Source organism: Talpa occidentalis, unplaced genomic scaffold (genome assembly GCF_014898055.3).
Source record: "Talpa occidentalis isolate TD23 unplaced genomic scaffold, MPIMG_talOcc4v2.1 talOcc4.14, whole genome shotgun sequence".
In the NCBI taxonomy this organism is placed as follows: Eukaryota; Metazoa; Chordata; class Mammalia; order Eulipotyphla; family Talpidae; genus Talpa; species Talpa occidentalis.
The window spans coordinates 2,268,382-2,291,347 of record NW_023601433.1 but is presented as its reverse complement, the minus strand read 5'-3'; the positions used below and the strand labels follow the sequence as shown (position 1 = coordinate 2,291,347).

Genomic DNA, 22,966 nt, shown 5'->3' with positions numbered 1-22,966 from the left:
GAAAGAGGAGGCTCCGGCCCAGACACAAGCCCCGTCCCCTCGCGCCGCCCCCCGCACTGAGAGCTCAGAGCGCTCATCTCCCAGCCCCTCTTGGCAACCTCCACCGCCACCTCCCTGTCGCCTCCGTCCCACACGGCGGCCCCACACGGCACACTGGCGGGCGGCAGGTCAGGCGGGCAGTTCGGCCCTTCTCCGCAGTGCCCGGCCAAGGCACAGCCCGGGGCTCCGCCATCTCCTTAGGTGTTGGGCTGCGGCGGGCACCAGCCAGGAAGGACACCCCACGGTCTCCCTTTCTCCGACCACAGCTTCTCGAGGTGCAGGGAGAATAAACAGACAGTTGGCTCGTGGGGTGGCAGCGTGGGACCCCGGGAGCCCTGAGACCTGGGCCTAGGGCTTGCCCGGGATGGCGCCGATGACAGAGGATGCTGCAGGCCGATGGTCTGGCCTGCACATGTGGCACAGGGGGTGTCTCTGTAGCTCCCCGGGAGGGCACAGATGCCCCAAGACTCCCCCGGCCTGGTGCGCCCCAGGGTAGAAAGGGCCACGACTTGGGCCTCAGCCCCCCGCAGCCTCACGCTGACAAGCCTGTTTCAGGCGCCCACCGCCGCAGGCCCCTCAGAGGCAGTGCCCAGGGCCGCAGCTGGAGCGACGTGGTGGCAGACATGACCCTTCATCCTCACGGCTGTCTCCTTGCCAAGGGAGGTGGCCCCTCTTTCCTGGAGCCCACCCAGTTGTCTGGCCTGGGGGTGAGGCTCTGGGGGGTGCCGTGCTGGCCCCACTGAGCCCCCACTGCATCGCTCTGCCCCGACCCGGCTCTCAGGGTTCAGTTGTGGCACCAGGGCTGGGCCGCCCAGGCCTGGACATAGAGCTGTGAGTCGCCCAGGCCTCCTGGAGGGCAGACGAGGCCCCACATGGCGGCTCATGGCCCAGACTCCCTGGGGGCCTGGGGGGGGGCGACTCCACAGTGCTGCAGGCACAGCACCCTCCAGGGGCCTCACCCTCCCCTGCTGGGCTGGCCCAGCTTCAGAAGACACAGGCAGGTAGGGCCCAACCGCCGAGCTGCCTCCAGAACGCCCCTCCCTTCGTGGCCCCTCTTGCAGGAAGCCCTCCTGGCCCAGCAGCAGACCTCCTGCTCCTGCAGTCAGGCGCCTCTGCCTGCGTCCCCGCAAACCACACACCCAGGCCCAGGGGTCACTCGCCCCGCCACGGTGCCCCCAGCCGTGACCGGAATCCCTCCCTGGGCTGGCTCTGTCTGCCCAGCAGCCCCGGCCCCAAGCTTGCTTCTCGCTTCCTGGACCGGGTCCAGCCCACCCCAGGGTGATGCTGGGAGCCAGGTGGGCAGGGTGGCCAGCCCGTGCCTGCTGGCTGGAGCAGGCCCTGCCTGAGGGCCCGCCGCCGGGTCCTCACCCCACCGAAGAGGCACAGATAGGGAAGCACCAAGAGCTGTGGGAAAGGAGGTTCCGCGGGGAGACGCAGGGTCAGGCGCACCAGGTCTCCAGTGGCCCCAGCCTCGAGCAACACGGCCTCCCGGGCAGCTGCCCCCACGTGGGACCTGGCCCCACACTGCCCGGCGCAGTGTCCACTGTCCCACATGGGCACCAAGGGGGCCTCACAGCCGCTGCTTCCTCAGCACGGGGATGGGCACGACTTGGAAGATCTTGGCCTTCTGGTCGTTGGTGTCCAGGGTCACCCAGGTGGGCCGGAAGCTTCCCTTGAAGCCCACGAATGCCATTTTCTCTGGAAACCACGGCGGGTCACGTGAGCTGGAGACCGGGGAGGGCAGCCCCCGCCTCCCAGGGCTCCCATCACCATGGCTCTGACCCCAGGTCCCGCCCCTTGCCGCCTGACTGTCCCCGGGACCTCTGTCCGGCCCGTGGGGCACGCGGGCTCCCCTGGGCAGGGCGATGCCGCTGCACCAGGACGGTTCCTTCCTGGAGTCACGGCCTGGCCCCAGCCAACCCTGTGGCTGTGCTGACATCAGTGTGGCCTCGGGACACCCTGCAGGGGGGAGGCCGCCTCTCCCACGGCCCTCTGTCCCCTGGGAGCAGCCTGCTGTGGGCCCCGAGGGCAGCCGGTCGAGTGGGCGGCCTGGACGCGGGACAGACACGCAGCTCTGCATTCCCACTGTGAGCAGGCGCTCAGCTGCCTACCCCGGGGGCGCCGCCGTGCAGGGTGCCGAGCGGTGGGGTTGTGGGGACACGCCCTGGCGCCTGCTACCCCCGGAGTCTGCGGCCCCCGGCCCCAGGGCCCTCTGAGCAACCCGCGCCGGAGGGTGAGCCGACCCGGTCTACGGCCCTTCCCTGCCTCTCAGCTCAGCGGCTCGGCAGCCCCGCAGCAGGGGGTGGGGAGGGCCCGGCCCGGCCCCTCGCCTACTGATGCTTTTCTGCCCAGAAAGGAACCGCCTGCAGTGTTGGGGCAGCGCTGGGAGCCTCCGCCCAGGGCAATGCAGGTGCTGGCCTGCCCCGCTGGGGGCCCTGGGCGCCGCCGCGTGGCTGTAGGGAGGCGCCCTGCACAGCCCACACCTGGGGCCAGACCCCTTACCTTTCAGCCTGAGCCCCTTGTCCGCCCCAAGCTTCTCCAGCACTCTGGTCCAGGGGCCTCGGGAGACCAGCCGGCCCTTGGAGGCCATGAGGACGATGGAGCTGAGCCGGAAGGAACGGATCAGGGCGTCGCCGGGAGCTCGCAGGGTACGGCGGGCACACAGTTTGGGGCAGCCCTGCAGCCAGCCCACAGGGGGTGCCCGGCTTGGCTGTCCCCAGAGGCGAGTACGCCTGCCCAGCGCCCCTCTGTGGGGCCGTCTCAGAGATGGGGTGAGGCCAGGGTCTCCCGCGGGCACCGAGGAGGGCGCCTGTGCTCTCGCCCCTTCCCTCCCGCCCACCCGCTTGGGGTGATCCAGGCAGATCACCAGGAATCCAGGGCACCTGCTGGGGGCACAGAGTGCAGGTGGCGCTGGGCAGGGCCCGGCGCAGATCCAAGCCCCAGCTCCCTGCCAGGTGCACTTGTTACCAGAACAGCCCCAGGGCCGCAGGAGGAGGGAGCCCGCCCCAGCCCACGGCGCCTTCCGGCTCGGCCCCAGAACCTCAGACCACAGCCCAGGCACGGGCCGCCAGCGGGCTCTGGAAGCCGAGTCAGCCCCCTGGCCCCCTGGGGCAGTGGGGGAGCACAGGCCAGGCAGAGGGCTTGGGCAGCCAGGACAGAGGGCTGGGGGATGGTGGGGAGGGCCCAGGCCTTGGGGCTGCTGCTTCCCTCCCGTCCCTCCAGTTCGGGAGGGGCCTGGGGCGTCCGGAGTGTCCCAGCCCCGGTGGCCCCGCAGGCCGGCCATGATGGGTGGGGTCCTGGGGTCCTGGGGCAGGCGGGGCCTGGGGCTTTCTCCCGCTTCTCCCTTGGCCCCTGGGCTGGGTGGGGGTAGGCAAGACCCACCTTGCCCCATTCCCCGCCCCTCCCAGCGGTCAGAGCGGACTCTGGGTATCCCCATTCCTGCCAGCATGTTGGGACCCCACACAGGCCCGGCCCCGCCAGGTGCTCACGAGGCCCCAAGGAGCCACCGGCGGGCTGCGGGGCTGAACGGCGCCGGCGCCCAGCCTCTCACCCTGCTAGACAACGCAGTCCAGCCTCATCGTGGCCGCGCTGGCCAAGAGAGGCCCGAGACCACTGACCTCTGAGGATCAATGTCTGGCCTTTCTGGGGGAATCTGCACGGAGAACACGTGCGAGGCCGCTGGGGAGGGGTGGCGCAGACCAGCCCGGCCCGGCTGGCTGGTGGTGGTCGCGGCAGGGAGGGCAGGGGTGGGGGCTGGTTGCGGGCATGAAAGAAACATGAGAATTCGGCCCCGCAGGAGCGAACAGTCCATGGCCCTCCGAGCCGACGCACAGACGGGCCCGGGAGGCCGCGAGCTGGGAGATGGCGCCCTGACCCGGCTCTGGCGAGTGGGGGAGGGGCCGGATCCCACCTGCAGGCACTGGACCGCCTCAGACCGGCCGCCCGCCCCGCAGGGCCCCACCTGACCTGCCCCAGGCGGCCGCCGCAGCCCCGCGCACTCACTGGTCAGGGAGGGCCGCCACGTAGTGGAGCAGCTTGGACGCGCTCGGCGTGCCCTGCAGCACGGCGTTGCGGAAGCTGGCGCGGCTCAGCACGCGGCCCCGGCGACCGTCCACCACCACCACCTGCACGCCCTCCTCCGCGCCGGCGAACGTCTGCCCGTCCACCTGTGGGCGAGCGGCTCACGTGAGGCCGCCAGCCCCGGCAGGCCGCCGGCCCGCTCTCCAGCCCGGAGCGCCGGGGGGCCCGCGCGGCCCTCAAGCTGGCCACACAGAACCTGGGGCTTCACCTGGACATGGAGCCGAGACAGACCCCAGCCCACCCGGGAGCTGTCCCTCGCGGTCGAGCAGCGAGCGGGGAGCCCGGCCGGGGAGGAGGGCCGCGCGTGGACAGAGCTGAGTGGCCGGGGTGGGAGGGACGTGTCCAGCAGCCGCAGGACCAGGCGCTGGGCCCTGAAGACGCCTGCCCCGGTGCCTTCTTGTTTCAACCTCCCGTCAGCGGTTCTGTGTGACAGTACCCCAGAGACCGGTGCCCCCCGAGACCAGTGCCCCCAAGACGGGTGCCCCCAAGACTGGCGCCCCCGAGACCTGCATCCCCTGAAACCGGTGTCCTCCTTGAACGGTGTACCCCAAGACCAGCATCCCCCGAGACCGGTCCCCCCTGAGACCGGCATCCCCCTTAAACGGCGCCCCACAGACCTGCATCCCCTGAGACCAGCATCCCCCGAGACCGGCGTCCTCCTTGAACGGCATCCCCCCAAGACCGGCATCCCCCAAGACTGGCGCCCCCGAGACCGGCACCCCCTGACACCGGCATCCCCCTTGAATGGCATCCCCCGCAAGACCGGTATCTCCCGAGACTGGCACCCCCCAGACCTGCATCCCCCGAGACCGCTGCCCCCTGAGACCGGCGCCCCCAGCCCTACCTGGATGTAGGCGGAGTCGCTCAGCCCGTGAAAGTAGCGCTGTCTGGAGCTCTCCATCCTCACCTCCAGGAAGCGGTCCTGGGTCTTCTGGAGGGAGGCAGCAGACCGGGGTGAGGGGGGCCCACGGGCGCCCTCGCCCACCCGCGCCCCAGGCAGCCAGCCCGCACCAGCTGCGCGCCGCTCAGCTTCCTGGGCATGGGCACGTCCACCGTCGCCCTCTCCACGAACTTGGGGTAGGCGGCCGCCGAGCAGTCGCTGACGCCCGCGCCCCTGGGGATCAGGGCCTTGATCCTGATCCTCTCGCAGCCCTTCACCGAGCAGAAGGCGAACCGCTCCCGCTCGTTCTGCGCGCGCAGCTTCAGGAAGAGCAGCCTGCACGCGGGAGGGCGGGCGGGGCGGGGCGCTGGGTGCCAGCCCCTCCTCCCCTCCCCTCCCCCACCCTCCTCTCCCCTCCCCCCCCTCTCGCTCCCCCCTCCTGCCCATCTCTAGATGGGGGGCGATGCCATGTGCCCCTCTGGGGTGCTGGGGCATGGGAGGGACTGTGCTGTTTCTTGAGCCCGAGACTCGCTTTCTCCTGAGACTGTCCCCGCTGCCCGTGTGTCCACGGAGTGGGCCTCGGGCTGGGAGGGGGGTGATGAGCCTCGGCAGGAGGCGCCCGAGGGGCTCCCTGCATGGTGGTCCTGGGTTACTGGGAGACGGGGAGGAGGGGGTGCTCACCCTGAGTCCTCATCCCAGAAGTAGTGGCCCCTGCCGGGAAGGCTCTGGCCCACTTTGTCCATCTGCAGCGTCCTGACGAAGGAGCCGGTCTTGGAGGTTCGCTTGCGCAGGCGGTCGTGCACGTCCGAGAGGATGGAGAAGCTGGTGCCCCGCGGGTAGCAGAGCCCCACGCGCACCCAGTCGCCCCTGCAGGCAATGCAGGTGGTCACAGCCATGTCACCAGGCCAGGAGGCCACGGTGCCTGAGTGGAGGCCGGGGTTAGGGGCAGGGGCATCCCCAGGGCCACAGGGCACCTCTGGGGGACTTAAGAGACGTCCTCCACTGGACACAGGAGGCGCCGGCCTGGCTGACCTGACCCCGTCCCTCCGGGCGCTCCGCGTCTGTCCCGCGGGAACACTGGGAGGGACCCGCAGCGCCCAGGAATCCTCTCTAGCCCTCGCCGGCCATCTTGCCCCCTCTGGAAAGCGCGCCCTGCCAGTCCACCTGTCCTGTGGATCTCGATGGCCGCACCCTGGACGGAGGGGCGGATGCTCGAGGGTGCGGGCCCGCGTGCTCGCCTCACAGAGGCTGCTGAGTCACTACCGCCCTGGCTGATGCTCCCACAGGGCCAAGTGGGCCGGCCTGGGGCCTGGGGCAAGGGAGCAGCCACTTGCTCGCTGGGGACACCCCTCCTGTCCGGGCCCCGCCCCCGCTGGGCCCCGCCCCTGCTGGCCCAGCACCTGTTGAAGTTGACCAGCCAGATGGTGAGCTCGGCGGGCGCCGGCTGGTCCCAGTGGACGGTGTAGCCCTTGCGCAGCGTGACTACAGGCTGGTACTGCTGGTAGTGGGCGCTCCGGGCCAGGGCGCCCTCCAGGTGGAGGGGGTAGTCGGGGGAGTCGTTCTTAATGATCTTCATCCGCAGGTTGCTGGTCTTGTAGGCCTGGATGTACATCTTTTCACCCAAAAGGAAGCAGAGAAGGTGGTCACGCCCGGTGGGGACGCATGCTCTGGACAGAGGCCCCTTTACAGGCTGGGGCACAGGCCCGGGGTCCTCAGGGTGGGTGTTGCGGGGCCCTGCTCTGGGGGCCCGGCCTTGCGGGGAAGAGGCTGCCATGCGGGTGACTCGCCAGCCTGGCCCGGGCCCCACCTGCGCGTAGTGCCCGCTGCAGATGGCCCCTCTCCAGTCGGGGACGGCCAGGCAGTCCGGGTGCCGCACCAGCCAGTTGTCCTCCCGCGTGAGGTAGGCCCCCGGGTACTCGGACACCGAGCCGTCCACGTCGTGGAACACCGCCGTCTTGTCCCCGTCCATGTCCAGCTGGTTGAACCAGGGCCCTGGCTCTCCGAAGAACACTCTGGACGTGATCTGTCAAGACGGGGAGGCGGGCAGGGCCCGGGCTGGGGCGGCGGGGCTGGGGCTGGCTTCTGCTGGCCCTGCAGGCCTGCTGGGCCCTGGGCCCCAGGATGCACGGCTGACCTCTCGGGCGCCCCAAACACAGCTGGCCTGCAGGGGCCTCCTGCTGCCGCCCGTTGCTCTGTGCAGGCTCATGGAGGGGAGGGGAGAGGGCGAGCACCGGGTGGGGAGCCGGACTGCCCACCGCGCCCGCGTGCCCCGTGTGGGGTGCTGGCAGCAGTCCCAGCAGGAGACCTGCCTCCGAGTGAGGACACCGGCAGCTGCAGCCCCCGTCCCCAGCACAGGTGCACCTTCCTGGGCGCTGGCCCCGAGGGGCTGCCCATGCAGCCAGCAGTGCCTGGACTTGACCCGGGGGCGCCTCCTATGTTCCCTTCCAGTGAGGACGCGGCCGGCGGCTCAGGAGGCCGTCCAGCCTGTGGGGGTGGCCGCCGCGCAGGGCCAGCCCGGGACACTGAGTCACCCAGCTCTGGCCCAGCACCACCCGCGCCCACTCACTGGGACGTCCTCGAAGACCAGGTTGGTGACGTTGTTGTGTGGGCAGCTCTGCCAGGCGTTGTTGAGGCGGAAGGCCAGCGCGCTCGTGTGCCGGCCCTCCAGCGCCGCAAACTTGCGGAAGGTGCAGCCCTGGATGTTGACCGGGCCGTCATAGAACTGGATGCCCCGGATGGGGAAGTCCCTGGGAAGGACAGAGCCGTCAGCCGTGGCCCTGACGCCCCTGGCTGGCTGCCTGCTCGGGCGGGCGTGTCTCCTGGCCCTGCGCGGCCCGCTCAGCACGTCGGGCGGTGAGCCGCAGGCGCTGGCGTCCCGCTGTCCCAGTGGGGATGGAGCGGAGGCCCTGCTGGGCTCACACGGCGTGGGCCTGGAGCGTGCAGGGGTGACCGCAGGTCCCGAGGTGCTTGCGGGCACGTCCTGATTGGAGACCCCCCTAATCCACGGGTGCCCTCGGGGTCTGTCCAGGTGCTTGGTTTCCATCTGCCCTGCTCGGACCCCGCACTGGCCTGGGGGTCCCACTGACGGGGCCCAGACCCTAGGCCACCCCGGCAGTTTGGTGCCGCCCCGAGCAGCGGCCGTGTCCACCCTGCCACCCGCCCGCCCGCCCCGAGCAGCGGCCACGCAAAGGCCGAGCATGCAGGCCCCGAGCAGACCTACTGGCCTATGGGGAGGGTCCTTCCGCTGTGGTCCAGGCCGCCCGGGCCCCAGATCCTGTTGTCCATCATCTCTGTGCCCACGTTGCCACTCTCGCCCACAAACAGGCTGTTCTTCACCTCCTGCTTGGAGCCCTCATCGTAGGGGAAGGTGCCGCCACTGTGGGGAGGGGCCGTGAGCCCGCAGCCCGGGGCAGCACGGGGACGCCTCTGCCTGGCCAGCCTGGCCCCGCCCAGGGACCCCTACCTGGCCAGTGTCAGGCCGATGCCGTTGTCCGCGAACCTGGGGACAGGCAGATGTCAGCATGTCCATCCTGGCCACCATGCCCAGGGGTGCCCAGGCCGTGCCCCCGCCCCCCGCCCCGCGCACCGGCAGCCGTCCAGCCACACGTCACCCCCACGCAGCCAGGCTCCGTGGTCCTGGTTCTTGTAGGCGATGAAGTGCTTGATGATGGCCGGCTCCCGGGGCTTCAGCGGGTCAGCATCCTGGTGTGGGCTGTACCTGCGAGGGGACAGGGACACCGCGTGGCGCTGGGACCCTGGACGCTCCTGGGCCCCGCTCGCCGGGCCCAATCTGAGCACACGCCCACCCACAAGGGGCTGGTGGAGCTGGCGCGGGAGCAGGGCCCAGCCCGCAGCTTGCCCCGAGGCGCCAAGGCCCTGGCCCCCTGGTCCAGCTGCATCGCTGTGGCCCCACTTTGGTGGTGACAGGCCGCCTGGTCTTTTGAAAGGTCTCAATGACCTGGAGGACCCCACCTGCCCCAGCTGCACCCCAGGTGCACCAACAGGTACGTGTGGCAGGCCTGGCCCTCCGTCCAGAGACACTCTGGCTTCTTCCTCGCTCGCCACCCACCCCTGCGCCCGGGGCCCGTGTGTGGGCCCGGCCCTCTGGGCCTGGAGTGCCAGCCCAGTCCAGACTCTGCCCGCTCGGGGTCCACCGGGACCTGGCAGCCAAGCAGCACCTGGGATGGGTGCCAGCCCCCGACAGCTGGGCGCTAGCGGGCAGCCCCCTACCTGGCGGAGATGATGGAGAGGAAGGGCCGCTTGTCCCGGGCGGAGGCCTCGGTCGTCTTGACGCCGTTGTCTATGATCATGCCAGCCTGGGGCGTGGAGGGAGGGACACGCTGCATTGCTGCCTACTGGCCCCGTGCTCATGGCATGCCTGGCCCCGGGTGCAGAGGGGGTCTGCAGGGGCGAGGCCCCGACTTCTCCACACTGCTCAGGCAACGTCCCTCCGGCCAGGTGCAAGGGCTGAGGATCTCGCCCGAGGCCACACCAGCCTCCCTCCCTGGGCTTCTCCCCTCGGGTAGTGGGGGCTATGGATGTCCAGCTCTCCACAGACCCCTCACTGAGCAGTTTCCAAAAGCTGGGAGGCCGGACGTGGGCGCCGCCAAGGCCCCACCAGTGATGGCAGCCCACCCTCTGTGCCACATCCAGATTGCGGATCCCAGGTGGGGGCGTCAGCAGCCCTGCCGTGAGTGTCCCTGGGTGATTGCGTGGACACGCAGGTGGCCAGCAGGGGCGCCTCGGGCTCCCGATGCCGTGCCAGCCCCCAGGGCAGGAGCACCCATGGGGTACCCTGGGGAACATGGCTGTGAGCCTCTCCTGTTCCTCAGATGGAGGCTAGTTCTGTGTCTGACCACTGCTGGCCGGAGCGGCTGGGGGAGGCAGCATGTGGACACTCACCCGGTAGTTAGAGTGTGCACGGTTGTTCTGGAACTTTCCCAGGGGGATGTGCTCTGAATAGCCGGGGGGGTACATGCCCACCGAGGGGCCTGTGGGAACGTGGTGGAAAATGAACCAAAACCCAGTCTCCTGTGGGGACACAGGGAGGCATGGCGGTCAGCCTGGTGAGCTCGGGCCGGGCGCCAGACCGCGGTCCAGCTGTCCGTGGGCGCCCCCTCCAGGGCCCGTGTCGGAGCCCTCCTGGGGCCCCTGCATCCTGCACAGAGGCGCCTGCTTGGGCTCCCAGGACGGGTGGGTGTGACCCCATGACTCCACTTTTCTGCCCTGCCAGGTGACAGGAGCGACCCGAGGTCCAGGGCGAGAAGGAGCATCTCTGGCCAGAGCCCGGGTGGCCCTGGCTCCCCAGGCAGCTGCCAGCTCAGACGCTGAGGCCTCCGTCCCACCAGGCCACCTGCCGGACCCGGCTCCTGTGGGTGAGGCCGCCAGTGTGGCCAAGGGTCAGCCCCCCAAAGTTGGAGCCCGGGACACACCCCACCCCACCCCATGGGCCGTGCTCACCTCAGAGCCGGCAGCCGCACAGTTGACCAGGTTGTTGTTAGGGTTGGCCATCCAGAAGGTGGACACAGCGCTGGGGGCAGGCACAAGAAGGTCACAGCGGCCGTGGCTCAGGCTGGCCAGCACCCATCTGAACACCAGCCCCTCGCGCCCTCATCGGTGTGGCCGAGGCTTCTCCTTCCAGTGAGGGGCCCCGGAGCGCCTCTGGCACCCCAAATTTGCAAGGGGCCGGCTCGGAAAAGGGGAACCAGGAGGGGCGAGGCCGCGGGCTGGCCCTAAAACGGAGGCCAGACGGGGCAGTGGGGGCTCCCCGGCGGGGCAGGGTGCGCGGGGCTCACTTGCAGTCCTGCCTGGGCCTGGGCACGTAGCCAGGGTAGGCGTCCTCCGTGATGGCCTTGCACATGCGGCTGTCGCGGTCGGAGGGCAGGAGCGTCCCCGGGCGCACCAGCAGCCCCAGGCAGTGGAGGAAGGTGTTGCGCTCCTCGGGCCCGTCCTCCGTGAAGAAGCAGTGACCCAAGGAGTCGTAGCCCACGACGTCCTGCACCTGCGGCCCAGGGGGCGGCTGCTTGCCGGGCGCCCGTCCTGCCCACCCTGGCCCCGCCCCACGATGCATGCGCACATGTGTGTGCCTGCGTGTCCAGGGCACGTGTGGGTGTGCAGGCACACACGTGTGTGCTCGAATGTGCATGCACGCGTGTGCACACACGTTCAGGGTTGTGTGAGCAGGGGTGTGCACACGTGTGCATGTGTGCCTTCGTGGTACATGCGTGCTCGCCTGCCTGTGTGCGGGCACACGCGTGTGAGCGCCCTAAGGTCCAAGCGGGCACGCTCACCGACAGGCCAGGCGTCCGTCCCCAGCAGGCCTATCTTTCCTCTTAGCCATGTCAGACCTAGGTCCCTCGGGGCTAAATTTAAGGCCAAAATTTGAGAACGAACCCTGAAGGACGTGCCCTCCCCTCCCTGGCTTCCGCTGCACGTGGGGCGCTGCCCTGCCCACCCACCCACGAGCCGGGGCTCCCCCACACGCCAGCCTCCCCACCTCCGTCACCACAGGCCTGGCCCCAGGTGGGGCTGGGCTCGGCTGGCCGGGCCGCGGACCCCAGGACGGGCCCGCCCCTCCCCTCCCGGGCTGCCCCGCCAACCGCCTTCTCCGAGACGCCTGGAGCCCACGTGCTTGTGTGAAATCTCTTCACTTGAAGAGGAGGGACGTGAACCCAAATGTTTCTTTGAGCCCAGTTTAACAGGACACGCCTGGCGGCGGGGTCGGCGGGCAGGGCGCCGCTCGGCAGCATCCGGCCCCAAAGTTCACGGAGGATTTGAGTTCACTCCACTTGAAGAAACTTCAAGTTAGGGCAAAATTTCCATTTTTGCATAAAAATGAGCCAATGTTTCCCTAAACACTGTCTAAGCCATAAAAGCCCCAGCTGGCCCAGCTGGCAGGGCACCCGGGCTCGTCCGGCCCCGCGCACAGGCCAGCTCATGTGCGGAAGGGCCCCTGGGGGTCAAGGGTGTCTGCGCTGCCCCGTCCAGCAGCACTGCCCCAAGCGCCAACGGAGGCAGGGCTGGCGCGGGTGGTCCCTGGGCCCTGCCTGCCGCTGGCAGGCCCGTCTCTCCACCAGTCAGGGAAGGACCCCGCGCCCACGTCCCTCTCAGGAGCCCCAGCGAGGGGCAAGGTGCCCCGGAGCCCGGCTCCCCAGACGGGGGTGCTTACCAACAAGCCGTTGGAGCCATGCACGGTGACGCAGCGGGAGAAGGTGTGGTGGATGGACAGGTCCCTGACATAGGTGGGCGGGTCGTAGCCCCCCTTGGCGTCCACGTCGCCCGCCAGGTGGAAGTGCAGCGGGTACTGCCCCACCAGCTGCTGGCCCATGTGCCGCAGCTCCACGCCCTCCAGGTGCACTGCCTTGAACCCCAGAGCAAACTGGGAGAGGGAAGCTGAGGTGAGGGCTCCGAGGGCGGCCTTCGCTGGGTCCCACCTTCAAGCTGTTGTCCTCAGTGTCCTCCCAGAGACCCCAGCCGCTCACCCAGGGGACCCAGGGCGAGGTGCCCATAGCTGAGGGCTGCGGGGGCAGCACCCTGCCTGGAGCAAAGGTGGCAGGGGCTGGTCGAGGCCGTGACCACTGTCAGCCCCCCAAAGCCATGGGTGTGGCGAGCAGGGTCGACCAGAACCAAGGAGGGGGATTGGAGGCCGCTGCCCTCGGGGCTGGGAAGCCAAAGGGCTGGGCCCTGGGCGGGGTCTCATGAGCGCTGGGGGCACACACCCACCTCCTGCTTGTCTGGGGGCCCGGCCACCCAGGACCCCCACGAGAGCACAGCCACAACTGCTCCTGCGAACCCAAGTGCAGCCAGTGCCCCGGGAGAGGCAACCCAAGGACACGGACCAGCCCCTCCAACAACCTCGCACTGGAGGTCAGAGGGCAGCGGTGCCCGAGCGCCGCCCTGAGCAGTGAGGCCAGGGGTGGGGGGCGGGGGTCTCTGTCCCTGCGGTGGTCTCGGCCTCGGAGCACGCCCCGCCGGTTCTCCACACGCCCCCAGAGGCCTGGAATGTGGGCCCGGGGGCGGACCGCACAGCCCAGGCCGCTCTGGCACAAAGGCCCGGCCCTGCCCGGTCTTTAAAGAAGCACTTTTGGCTTCAAGAGAATCCTCCACCGGGAACCACAGGCGCGGGGTCATTCCGGGGCGTTAACCCCGAGTCCGGGGCGCGGGGCTCCCGGGGGCCCTGGGGTGTCGGCCATTGAACAGGGGAGGCTCACCCATGGACGCCCAGAACCCCGCCCCGCCTCGGCCCCCGCCCGCCAGCGCCGCCCACCTTCATGTGGCCCCCGAAGGTGTCAAAGTGGAAAAAGTCGCAGAGGTGCCTGGCGTAGGGGTAGCACCCGGCCTCCATCTCGCCCCTCACCACGATGTTCCGGCTCAGCAGCCCGACCTCGGCGCGCATGTCCACGCCGTCCACCTCCGTGCCCATGTGCATGTACATGGGCTTCCCTGGGGAGGGCCAGGAGGTCAGGGCCGCAGCGCCCGGCGGCTCTCCTGTCCCTCTGCGGCCTTGTGCCCCGGCCCGGCCCTCTCAGGGTGAGGTGGGGGAGGCCAGGGGGAGGCTGTGGGGTCCAGCTCCATCCCCCGCCTGCCAGGCCAGGAGTCCGAGTACAGCCCCGACTCCCAGGAACAGCCCTCCCGCCTCGCAGTGGCCACAGCTGAGCTGCCCCCCATCTCCGTCCGGGCTGGAGCAGGTGTGGGTGGGGCCAGCCTCACCAGGTGGGAGCCTCGGGGAGCCAAGCCTCAGACAAGGCAGCCCCGCTGGGTCCCGCTTCCATGGCCCTGCAGCGCGCACCCCTGCACCCTCCCCTGCGCCCACTGCTGCCAGGCTGTGGGCCTCCCCCAGGCCCAGCTGCCCGTCCTGCACCCACTCTGGCCTCTGTTTTCCCCCCTCCCCAGTTCTGAGATGTGAAGGACACCAGGGACACCAGTGCCCGAGTCCGCCTGTGTTGGGAAGGTCCGGAGGGCTGAGTGCAGAGGTGGGGGGAGGCCGGCAGGTGGGGGTGCAGCAAGCTGCCCACTCAGATGAGTGCACCCCTCCTAGGGCTGAGCCCCTCTGTGGGTCGGGCAGGGAACCAGGCCCCCATGGGGGCCGAGGGGGAGGGTGGACGCGTAGGTGCAGCTGGGACCAGAGGGCCCCGAGGCCCTGGGGCTGTCCCAGGAAGGCCGTGTACCCCACCGCTGCCCGCCCCCCAGCCCAGGCCAGGGCACCGCACCTGCAGCAGGTGAAGTGGGCCTGGCCTGAGCAGAGGAGCTCCTCCCCATGGGCCTCAAGGGGCCTCTCCTAGCCCACCACCCAGACCCTAAACCTCTGCTTCATGTAACACTGCCTGAAGTGCAGTCCCCACGCTGGGTGGCCGGTCCTCCCTCAGGGCCACGCCGCCCACGAGGTGGGGAGAGGCAGCCCTGGCGGGCAGGGACAGGCACCCCCGGAGCGCACAGACCCAAGGGGGAGGCAAGACAGGGGCGGCACGGAGGCGCCTCCCAAGTGCCACGCTGGGCGCGGGGTCATGCTGTGGCCGCGGAGCTGGGAATTATTTTTTCAGATGATTCACACATTTTCATGACCATGCTGCCCCCATCTGCTTCCTGTCAGAAAGCCCCTATATGTAAAAAGGCTGTTTACTGGAAGTCAGGACAGGGGGTTGGGGGTGCCGGGAAGGCCAGGTCCTCTCTGCAGCCAGCTGGAGGGCTCGGGGAGCACGGGGGAGGGGAGAGAACAGAGCAGGCTCCTGGGGGTGGAGGCCAGAGACGGGGCTTGGGTCCTGAGCAGGAGGAACGTGAACCCCCGACAGACACGTGTGCACACACATGCACAAGGACGTGCCTACACACACCCCGAGCCCGAGGAACCAAGGACAGGGCTCTCTGCAGAGGAAGGCCCTGCACCCCCTGACGTGGCCTAGTCCTGTGTGCCCACCCGGGGCCCTGGGAGCCTCCAGAGTCCCCGTGTCCACCGTCCCTCTGCTCCCTCGGAGCTCCTGCCCCGCCCTCGTCCCATCCACACTTGCCAAGACACTCAAGCCCCTGGCTGCCTCCTGCCACCCTCTGCTGCCCTAGGAGCCCCAGAGGCTCAGGCTGGTGGGCGTGGACCTTGCCCTCCGGCCTCGTCCTGCTTCACAGGGAGGACACGGAGGCAGAGAACAGCGCCTGGCCCAGGGCGCCCTGGCTCGGCCTCAGACTGGCCAGCGTCCCCCGGTACCAGCGGAGGTGGGCGGAGCACCTGCCCCCACATGGCCAGGCACAGGCTGGGGGATCCCCGGCTCTCCAGACGCCGTCACAGGGCCTGTGGGGTCCTCCTCGCACGGCCTTCCCCGGCCTGTTCCTTCTGAGCCTTCCCTGGACGGGTGTTTTCGTGGGACTCGTGCCGTGCACGGAGGAGGCAGAGGTTTGCGCAAACTCACGAGTAAGGACAGGCGCTCGGCTCCCCTCGTCAAGGCACAGGGCTCGGGGCCCAGCCCCTGCGCGGCCGCCCCAGCCTCCCGGCCAGCTCTGGCCACTCCAAGCCCCAGCAGGGCTCAGCTCCACCTCGGCTCCCGGCTCCTTCCCCAGAGAGCATCATTCTCCAGATGAGCCCAGCCTGCCGCTGCCCCTTCCACAGCTGCGGAGCCAGAGGAGCAGCAGCGTGACCACACTTGGGCGGCCGTCCCTGCCGGGGCCAGCCACCTGGCCGCCCGGCAGCCGCCTTCTCCTGGGAACGCCCGACTGTCCCGGGCACCCTCCCCAACTCGACACGTTCCAGAGGCCCGTCCAAGAGGCGGGGACACACACAAGCCACAGCCCTCCTGACAGTCCCTGGAGGTGACCACGAGCACCAGGCCCCGGGCGCGCAGCTCCTGGACCCTGGCGCCCGCCCCCAGGCCCCGCGCCTCTGCCACCTGAGCTGCTCCCGCTGCCACCACTGGCCGGGCAGGGTGCCCGGGACCCTGGGGGAGGGCGGGGAGGCTGCAGCCCAGCCACACACCTCACATCCCCTCGAGCTGACAGAGACCCTCAGGCCACGCTTCTGCTCCTCCTGCACCTGCTGCCCTGCACGAAAGGCGCCCGAGCCGACCCCCTCGGCTGAGACCTGCAGCCTGAGCAGGTGCCTCTGGGGAAAAGCAGCCCAGGCCCAAGGTCCTCGCTGCGCGGGTTGGTGGGCGCCGGCCGCTGGCGAGCTGGCCGGGTCGGGGCCTACCTGCCACCCTGACCTGGTTGGGGGCGCAGGCCGTGCAGGGCAGCACCTGGAACTCCTCGGCCTGGTGCATGGAGTAGTCGGTGCTGGCCACCACCAGTGTGTCCCCCGGCTCCCAGGACCGCACGTCGTCCTCCAGGGTCAGCGTGGTGCTGTTCACGTTGGTGTCGATGCTGACCGTGAGCTTGGGCCTCGCTGGAACCGCAAGGGGGCGCTGGTCAGGCCCGCTCCAGACTGGCGGTGCCTACCCCTCACCCCGCAGGGGCAGCGACTCCAAGCCCCTGTGAGGCGCCGCCCCCCCACCTTGTGCTACAGTCCCACACCAGAGGCCGGGTCCCGGCAAGTCCTGCCCGCCCGTGGGCAGCTGCGCACCCAGAGCTGGCCAGCCCTGCCCGGCTGCTCACCGGCCTTCCCGCATAGGAAGCGCACACGGTAGTGCTGGCAGGCGCGGCCCCAGCGGTCGCGGCACGTGAAGCGGAAGTCCTGGCCTCTCTTGTGCACGACCTCGGTGGTGAGGTTGGTGCCGTCCACGCTGGTGGCCTGGTGCAGCGATCACAGAGCAAAGTTCCCCTCTGGACAAGGAGGGTGCACCCCATGCTATCAACAGCTCACGGGCCTCAACTTTGCTGTCCAGGAGCAGCCCGAGGGCAGTGCCCACGCCCCCACCTAGGTCAGCTGACAGAGGCCAAGCCAGCCCCGCAGCAGCGCTAGGTGACGGCCCCTCTGCCCTGGCACCCCTCCTGCCCTGCGGCCATCACCCAGACCCTGGGGCTCCAGGCCCAGCCCACAGGTGGCCAGACGTGGCCCCACATCACAGACCCTGACCACGTTTGCACCGGGCCCCCCGAGTCTCAGGCTGGATAGAGTCTGGGGGCTCGGGCAGTGACCCTTCCAGAGGCTTGGGGCCAAGTGTCCCCACGTTCCCTCATCCACCTTCATAAAGCCCGAGGCCACCGCTGCCCGTGCCATCCTGACCAGAGATGGGCATGCAGGCGGGTCACGGAGCCTGAAGGTGGCAGCGGGTCCAGTCCCACTGCCAGCGTCCAGCCCATATCCCCCTGTCCTGGCCCCGTAGCCACCACAGCAGGACCAGGTGGCGGGTCTCAGCAGCAGCCAGTGCTGGCCCCGGGGTGCCAGCTGCGTAGCGCCTTCAAGGCCAGGTGGGAGCTTGGGGCGAGGGCTCAGGAGGGCTGTGCAGCTGCCGTCAGAGCGGCTCAGACGAGGCTGCAGCTGTGTCCTCTTGGCACCCACACCAAAGGGACCAGGCGGGGCCGGGCGGCTCTGTCCGCCGTTGCCAGCGCAGGCGGCGCGGCCTGGGAGTCTCTCCTGCCCTGGGGCCCTGTGCCATGCAGAGCGGGGGTGCGGGTTCTGCTGGGGGTTCTGCTGGGGGGTGCAGAGGACCTGGGGCTGGGGCTCAGGCAGGCCAGAGGAGCCGGCAGCAGAGCAGGAAGGGGCCTGGGAGGGAGGGTCCACCCAGAGTGGAGTCTGGCTCCGGACTCCCTGGCGGGGGCCCGGGGCAGACAAAGGAGCCCCCCTTTCAGTCTAACAGGAGAACCATGTGGGGGGTTGTGGGGGACACCCCGTCTAGGCCCCTCTAGGGTTTGAGTTCCCAGCAGTACCTGGACGTCGAGGGGGCGAGGGCAGATCTTTCCCGGGGCCACGGCCCGGAGGTCCGGGGTCTTCTCTCCACCCTTCATGGTCGGCAGCTTGTCGTGGTCCAGCCACTCCGTCCACTCCACATCTAGGCCGAAGCGCAGCTCAGGGTGGACAGGCAGCTGGGCCAGCCGGCAGGCCCGGGCGGGCCCCATACTCGCCCAGCACCGCAGCCGCCCCTGCCTTGAGCAGCCCCTCCCGTGACGCCCCTGCCATGACAGCGCCACAGCCCCCGGCGCGAGCAGGACCCCACCTCACCTTGCACCCACTCGCTGGAGGAGGACACGCGGAAGCACTCGCCCTGGGCAGTGTGGAACAGCTTGGAGACGCGGGCGGCCACCGAGCCGCGGTGTCCTGTGGAGACCCAGCCAGGGCCCGCCCCGCCCCGCTCAGAGGAAGGCCGGCCGCGGGCCGCGCTCCCCAGGGCCGTCTCCGGCCGACCCTCCCTCGGACCGGGCGGCCGTGCAGCTGGGCGGGGAGGGGCAGCAGTGTGGAGGCCCGCAGCCTCGGGAGACCCCAGCCCCGGCAGAGGCCCGAGAGCCTGTGGCAAGGGTTACCGTGGAACTCCACGTGCTCTTCCACGGAAGCCGACGGGTTTCCCTTCACGGTCAGGAAGCTCCAGGGGTGTCTGAGAACAGCCGGGGACAGGACACCGTCCAGCCTGAGCCGCCCGGCAGAGCTGAGCTGGCTGAGCTGTGCAGCCACAGCCGCGCCATCTGTCACGGGGCTGGGCCCCTCCAGGGGACCAGCCGAGCCTCCCTGCCCGGTGAGCAGGGTGGGGGTGGGGGGGAGGACGGCCCAGACCCTGGGACCACGCCCAGGAGATGCAGGGCCCGGGGAGGGGGAGGGGAGAAGGAAGCAGGATGGAAGGGAAGGGGCTGGGGGGTGGGCAGGAGAGAGGGTGGGGCAGGGGGAGGGCGGGCAAGGAGGGAGGAGCCAGGAAGCTTACGCCTCCTCCATCAGCAGCCCAGACCCGTGGACAGCACCCCACTCCTGGGCACAGAGCGTGGAGGGGCAGGGCAGCCGAGAGGCCTGGCCAGGGCGGACCCTTGGGCACTTGAGTGGGGGCTGCCAGCATGCTGGGAGAGGGTGGGCATCGCCCGCCCCCTGGGCCACTGCCCGCCCAGGGTGTGCTGACTGGCGGGTGCTGGGCGCTCGCTGCAGGCGGACAGCCTCCTGGGGTGCCATGGTCGGGGATGGGCGCTTCTGCAGGGACGGGAGGCCTTGTCTGCCGTCTGGCACGGCTGGCCATGGAGGCTGTACCTGAAGCCCAGGTGCAGGAAGTGCTTGCTGCCCAGCCTGGTCATGGCTTTCCGGGCCACGTCATCCAGGTGCCGGGAGCCTTCGTCGTTCACAGCCACTGACAAGACCCTGCCGTTGGGCACGGCGCTCAGGTAGCGCGCCAGCCGCTCGCTCTCCTGCTTGGAGTGGTAGGTGTCGAACCTGCGAGGGTGGGGAGTCTGGGGTTCCCAGCCACGGCCCAAGACGCGGGCATGCCTGTGGGTGCCTGCGGGCAGGTCTGCGGGCAGGTGTGCTCAGGTGTGGGTGCCTGCGGGCAGGTGTGCTCGGACGTGGGTGCCTGAAGGGGGTGTGCCTGGGCGTGGGTGCCTGAGGATGGTGTGCACGCATGTGTGTTGGGTGCACATGTGCGCGCCTAGCTGGAGGCACACCTTACCGGTCAGAATGGATGACGGTGCCCGCTTGGGGGTCAATGACATGAACGATGATCCCACGGTGACCCCAGCTTCTTTCAAAGAAATAGCCCCCCTCCTCCATGCCTCCGGGGTGCAGGGTCTTGTTCAGGAACGTCCAGGCCAGTTTCTTGCGCCCGTGCAGCTCCAGGATGCCCCCTCTGCCCACGCCAATGTACTTCCGGCCGAAGTAGGAGTTGGACTGCTCCCCATCGTCAGCCCTTTGGCAAGAGCAGCTCTCAGCGCCCACGCCCAGGGGCAGCCTGCTCTGGCACCTGGGCCCCCGCCAGGCAGCAGGTGACCTGTGGGTCTTCGAGATGGCCAGCCCACGCCTCCCCCACGGTGCCCTGGCCCCCAGACTGGAGCTCTGCCCTTCCTCTGTGCTGGCCGATGCTGAGCGCTGGTCACGCCAGCATGGACACAGCCCCGCGCGGCCTGCACCTGGCCTGCTCTTAGCACGCTCAAGGCCAGGCTGCAGGGTTTTCTTATCTGTGCATCTTGAGGGATCCCAGGGCGGCCCCTGGTGTGAGCCACGGGGCTGCCAGGGGAACAGGCCTGGCCCAGCCCCCTGGCCCCAGGGCAGCACTCTGGAGCCGCCCTCCCTCCTGCTCCTCTGGCAACGAGTGCGCCCCCCATCTCTCCCCGCCTCGGAGCCGCAACCCACCTTCCATACAGGACAATGCTGAAGCTGCCCTGGTAGGGGCAGAGGGCGCTCCCCGCGTGCAGCTCGCCCCCGTCCTCAATCAGGATGTGCCGGGTGCGCAGGACGATGGGCGCCTCCTGGTCTTTGATGACCAGCTGTCCTGTGGGGCGGCAGCAGCAGGTTTGGAGGCGTGGGGGTGGGCGCAGCGCCACCTCGTCCCGGGGGATGGCCGTGCGGCCGCAGGCTCACCTCCCTGGGAGATGTGGACTGAGTGGACAGTAGCAGACGCGCTGAGCAGCAGGGCCTGGCCACGGCCGACGTGCACCCGCCGGTCCGGGTCATGGCTGGGGCTCCAGGGCTGCAGCTCCGGGCGCTGGTCGGGACACTCCACCGCCGCTGCCGGGAGGGCGCGCTGTTCACCCCAGCCCAGGGCCCGCCGCACCTCCTGCTCCTGGGCCCTCAGAGCTGGGGGGACGGTCCCTAGCCCCCACTTGGCGCCTCCCCAGCAGCCGTGGGGCTCCGGGCAGGGACAAGCGCTGATCACGCCTCAACCTGTGGCTTCTCCCCAGTTCCCCAAAGTGGATTCTAAAACTTGGACTTAACATTTAACAAGAGGGGGAATTTTAGGTAAAAACCTCAATTCCTGGCTCCTCACAAAAATGCCGAAGACCCTGCAACAGGGACCTACCCTCCTGTAGGCAGTGGGTGGCCCTCAGTCCTCCCTGGCTGGCTCACTGGCCGGCCCCCTGTGGACCCTACGGGCCCAGCCTGTGGCCAGCTCTGTCCAGCCTTTCTCTGGGAGCCGCCCGGCAGGGACTCACCTGTGGGGGTGGCCCTGGGCCCACCAGCCAGCAGCAGGTAGCCCGCCGTCAGCAGTGCCCTGAAAGAGGCCGGCCGGCCCGCAGCTGCCATCCTGGGCCTGCGGGAGAAGAATGGTCAGGCTGCAGCCTTGCGGGTGGACTGCATGGGGATGGCCTCACACGCTCACGTGGGCGAGGGCCAGGCCCAGCAGCTCCTGCCCGGCCCTATCCCACCGAGCCCCGAAGCCCAGCCTCTCCCCTCGTGGAAGCCCCATCCTCAGAGCCACAAGGACAGGAGCTGGGCCAGGCAGCAGGACCGGCCTGTCGGCCCCGGCTCCTCCCTGACCAACAGGGGTGCAGTGGCTCGTTCTGTCCACCTGCACGTCTAGACACGTGTGGACAGCAACCCGCGGCGCTAAGGGCCAGCCCCTGCGCCTGAGGCCCGGGAGGGACGGGGACAGTGGCGGGCACTGGGGACTGTGCTGGGGGCCCTGGCCCTTCCTGCGGGCCCTGGAAGGCGGTGCTAGCTAGGCAGGGTCAGGGACGGCTCCACTTCCCTGAAGGGAAGGACCCTTCCTCCGCTGCTGGACCGTGGGCGGGAGGGCTGACCGCAGCCCCGCTGTGGCAGAGCCCACGCATGTATTGCAGCGGCTCCGAGGAGGGCCTGGCCCAGCCAAGCGGAGGCCGCCTGGACAAGAGGCTGCTTCCTGTGGGGACTAGATCCCGCTTCACTGAGCTCTCATGTTGGAGCCCCTCGTTGGTCCCTGTCCCGCATCTCGGGGTGAGCGTGGGAGTCCGTGTAGACAACCCTCGGCAGGAGCCTGAGGGACACACCAATTCCCTTCCAGAAAGGCGAGCCACGGGGCGGGCCCTGCGCCGGCTTGGGGAGGCTGTGTATCCCCCAGCAAGGGCCCCCACCATGGCCACAGGGCTCAGGCGTCGCTAGGGCACGTGTGGGGCTCCGTGTGGGGCTCCTGCGAGTGCAGCCAGGGCCCCGCCCCCCTTCCCTCCCAGCGCCCTGGGCAGGGGAGGGAGGGAGGGAGGGACGAGACAGGGAGTCTGCAGCCTGTCCTGAAGGCCTTCTGTCCAGCCCGGTCTGCAGAGAACCAGGGGCCTTCCTGCCCCGGCTGGCCTGGGCTCATGCCCAGCGGCTCTGGCCGCGTCTCTCCCACAGCCCGGAGGAGTCGGTCCCTGCTCTTAGCAGCAGAAGGAAAGGACTCAGGGCCTGGACAGTCCCACAGCCCCAGGCGAAGCGGGTCCTGAACTCAAGGACCGGCCAGTGTAGACACCCTAGGGAGCCCGCTGCTGTGCTGCTGCCTCGAGGCCCCAGGTCCCCTCGGGCCAGGCTCACAGCCGGGTGTTGCGTCTCCTGAGAGAGGGATGAGGCCTCCTGGAGCTGGCAGCCCCTGGGTGGTCACCCTGGCAAGGCCACGGGGTGGGGGTGGCCGGCTGGATGTCTCATCTCCTGGCTGTGTCGACATCAATTCAAAGACCAAGTCTCTCTGGAGGGGCGCACGACGTGCTTGGGCAGGAGCTGCGCAGCCGCTGTGTCCTGAGGTGGGGAGGCTGTGTGTCCATCAGGCCGTCCGCTTGGGGCGCAGGGTGGGCACCGGGTGCTCAGACTCGGACCCAGGGAAGACAGCTTCTGGCGGCCACAGCAGGCTCTCTGGGTGGCCCTGGCTGTCGGGGCCGCAGGCTGGCCACAGTGCCGCAAGTCTGCAGGACACGCTGCTGCCCAGGCTGGGCCGCTGGCTGAGCTGGCCCCGGCCAGGGGAGCGGGCCTCGGTGGTACCTCTGTGGAGGAGGCTGCTGGGCTGCCCTAGGCTTCCCAGCGGGAGGTGAGGTTTTCCAGAAGCTCAGCGCTCCCTGGCCAGCTGCTGCTCTGTCCCCATGGAGGCTCTGCCTGCCAGTCCTCGCTGCTGCCTCCACCAGGTGCTGGGCCTCGGCTCTGCCTGCAGGTAGACCTGCCCACAGCAGCCCGGCCAGCCCGTCACCTGCAGAGCAAGAGGAGAC

At 69.7% G+C, this 22,966-nt stretch overlaps 1 protein-coding gene across 1 annotated transcript in view; it reads right to left on the bottom strand.

The window, feature by feature from the left end:
• Positions 1-1,509: 1,509 nt before the first annotated feature.
• Positions 1,510-22,966, bottom strand: part of CEMIP (cell migration inducing hyaluronidase 1) — a 32,608-nt gene continuing 11,151 nt past the window's right edge. Inside the window, exons 5-32 of the mRNA XM_037511395.1 lie at positions 20,975-21,072; positions 20,403-20,618; positions 20,175-20,313; positions 19,495-19,731; positions 19,083-19,262; positions 18,377-18,447; positions 18,078-18,173; positions 17,786-17,907; positions 16,571-16,706; positions 16,170-16,361; positions 13,266-13,441; positions 12,168-12,377; positions 10,795-11,000; positions 10,460-10,529; positions 9,902-10,030; positions 9,230-9,315; positions 8,586-8,717; positions 8,463-8,498; positions 8,220-8,375; positions 7,566-7,746; positions 6,807-7,022; positions 6,400-6,611; positions 5,681-5,866; positions 5,131-5,335; positions 4,964-5,050; positions 4,042-4,205; positions 2,542-2,642; positions 1,510-1,737 (exon numbers count right to left, since the gene is read on the bottom strand). Of these exons, the coding sequence (XP_037367292.1) occupies positions 1,610-1,737; positions 2,542-2,642; positions 4,042-4,205; positions 4,964-5,050; positions 5,131-5,335; positions 5,681-5,866; positions 6,400-6,611; positions 6,807-7,022; positions 7,566-7,746; positions 8,220-8,375; positions 8,463-8,498; positions 8,586-8,717; positions 9,230-9,315; positions 9,902-10,030; positions 10,460-10,529; positions 10,795-11,000; positions 12,168-12,377; positions 13,266-13,441; positions 16,170-16,361; positions 16,571-16,706; positions 17,786-17,907; positions 18,078-18,173; positions 18,377-18,447; positions 19,083-19,262; positions 19,495-19,731; positions 20,175-20,313; positions 20,403-20,618; positions 20,975-21,072 (4,168 nt within the window). The 3' untranslated portion in view covers positions 1,510-1,609. The remainder of the gene's footprint in view (positions 1,738-2,541; positions 2,643-4,041; positions 4,206-4,963; positions 5,051-5,130; positions 5,336-5,680; positions 5,867-6,399; positions 6,612-6,806; positions 7,023-7,565; positions 7,747-8,219; positions 8,376-8,462; positions 8,499-8,585; positions 8,718-9,229; positions 9,316-9,901; positions 10,031-10,459; positions 10,530-10,794; positions 11,001-12,167; positions 12,378-13,265; positions 13,442-16,169; positions 16,362-16,570; positions 16,707-17,785; positions 17,908-18,077; positions 18,174-18,376; positions 18,448-19,082; positions 19,263-19,494; positions 19,732-20,174; positions 20,314-20,402; positions 20,619-20,974; positions 21,073-22,966) is intronic.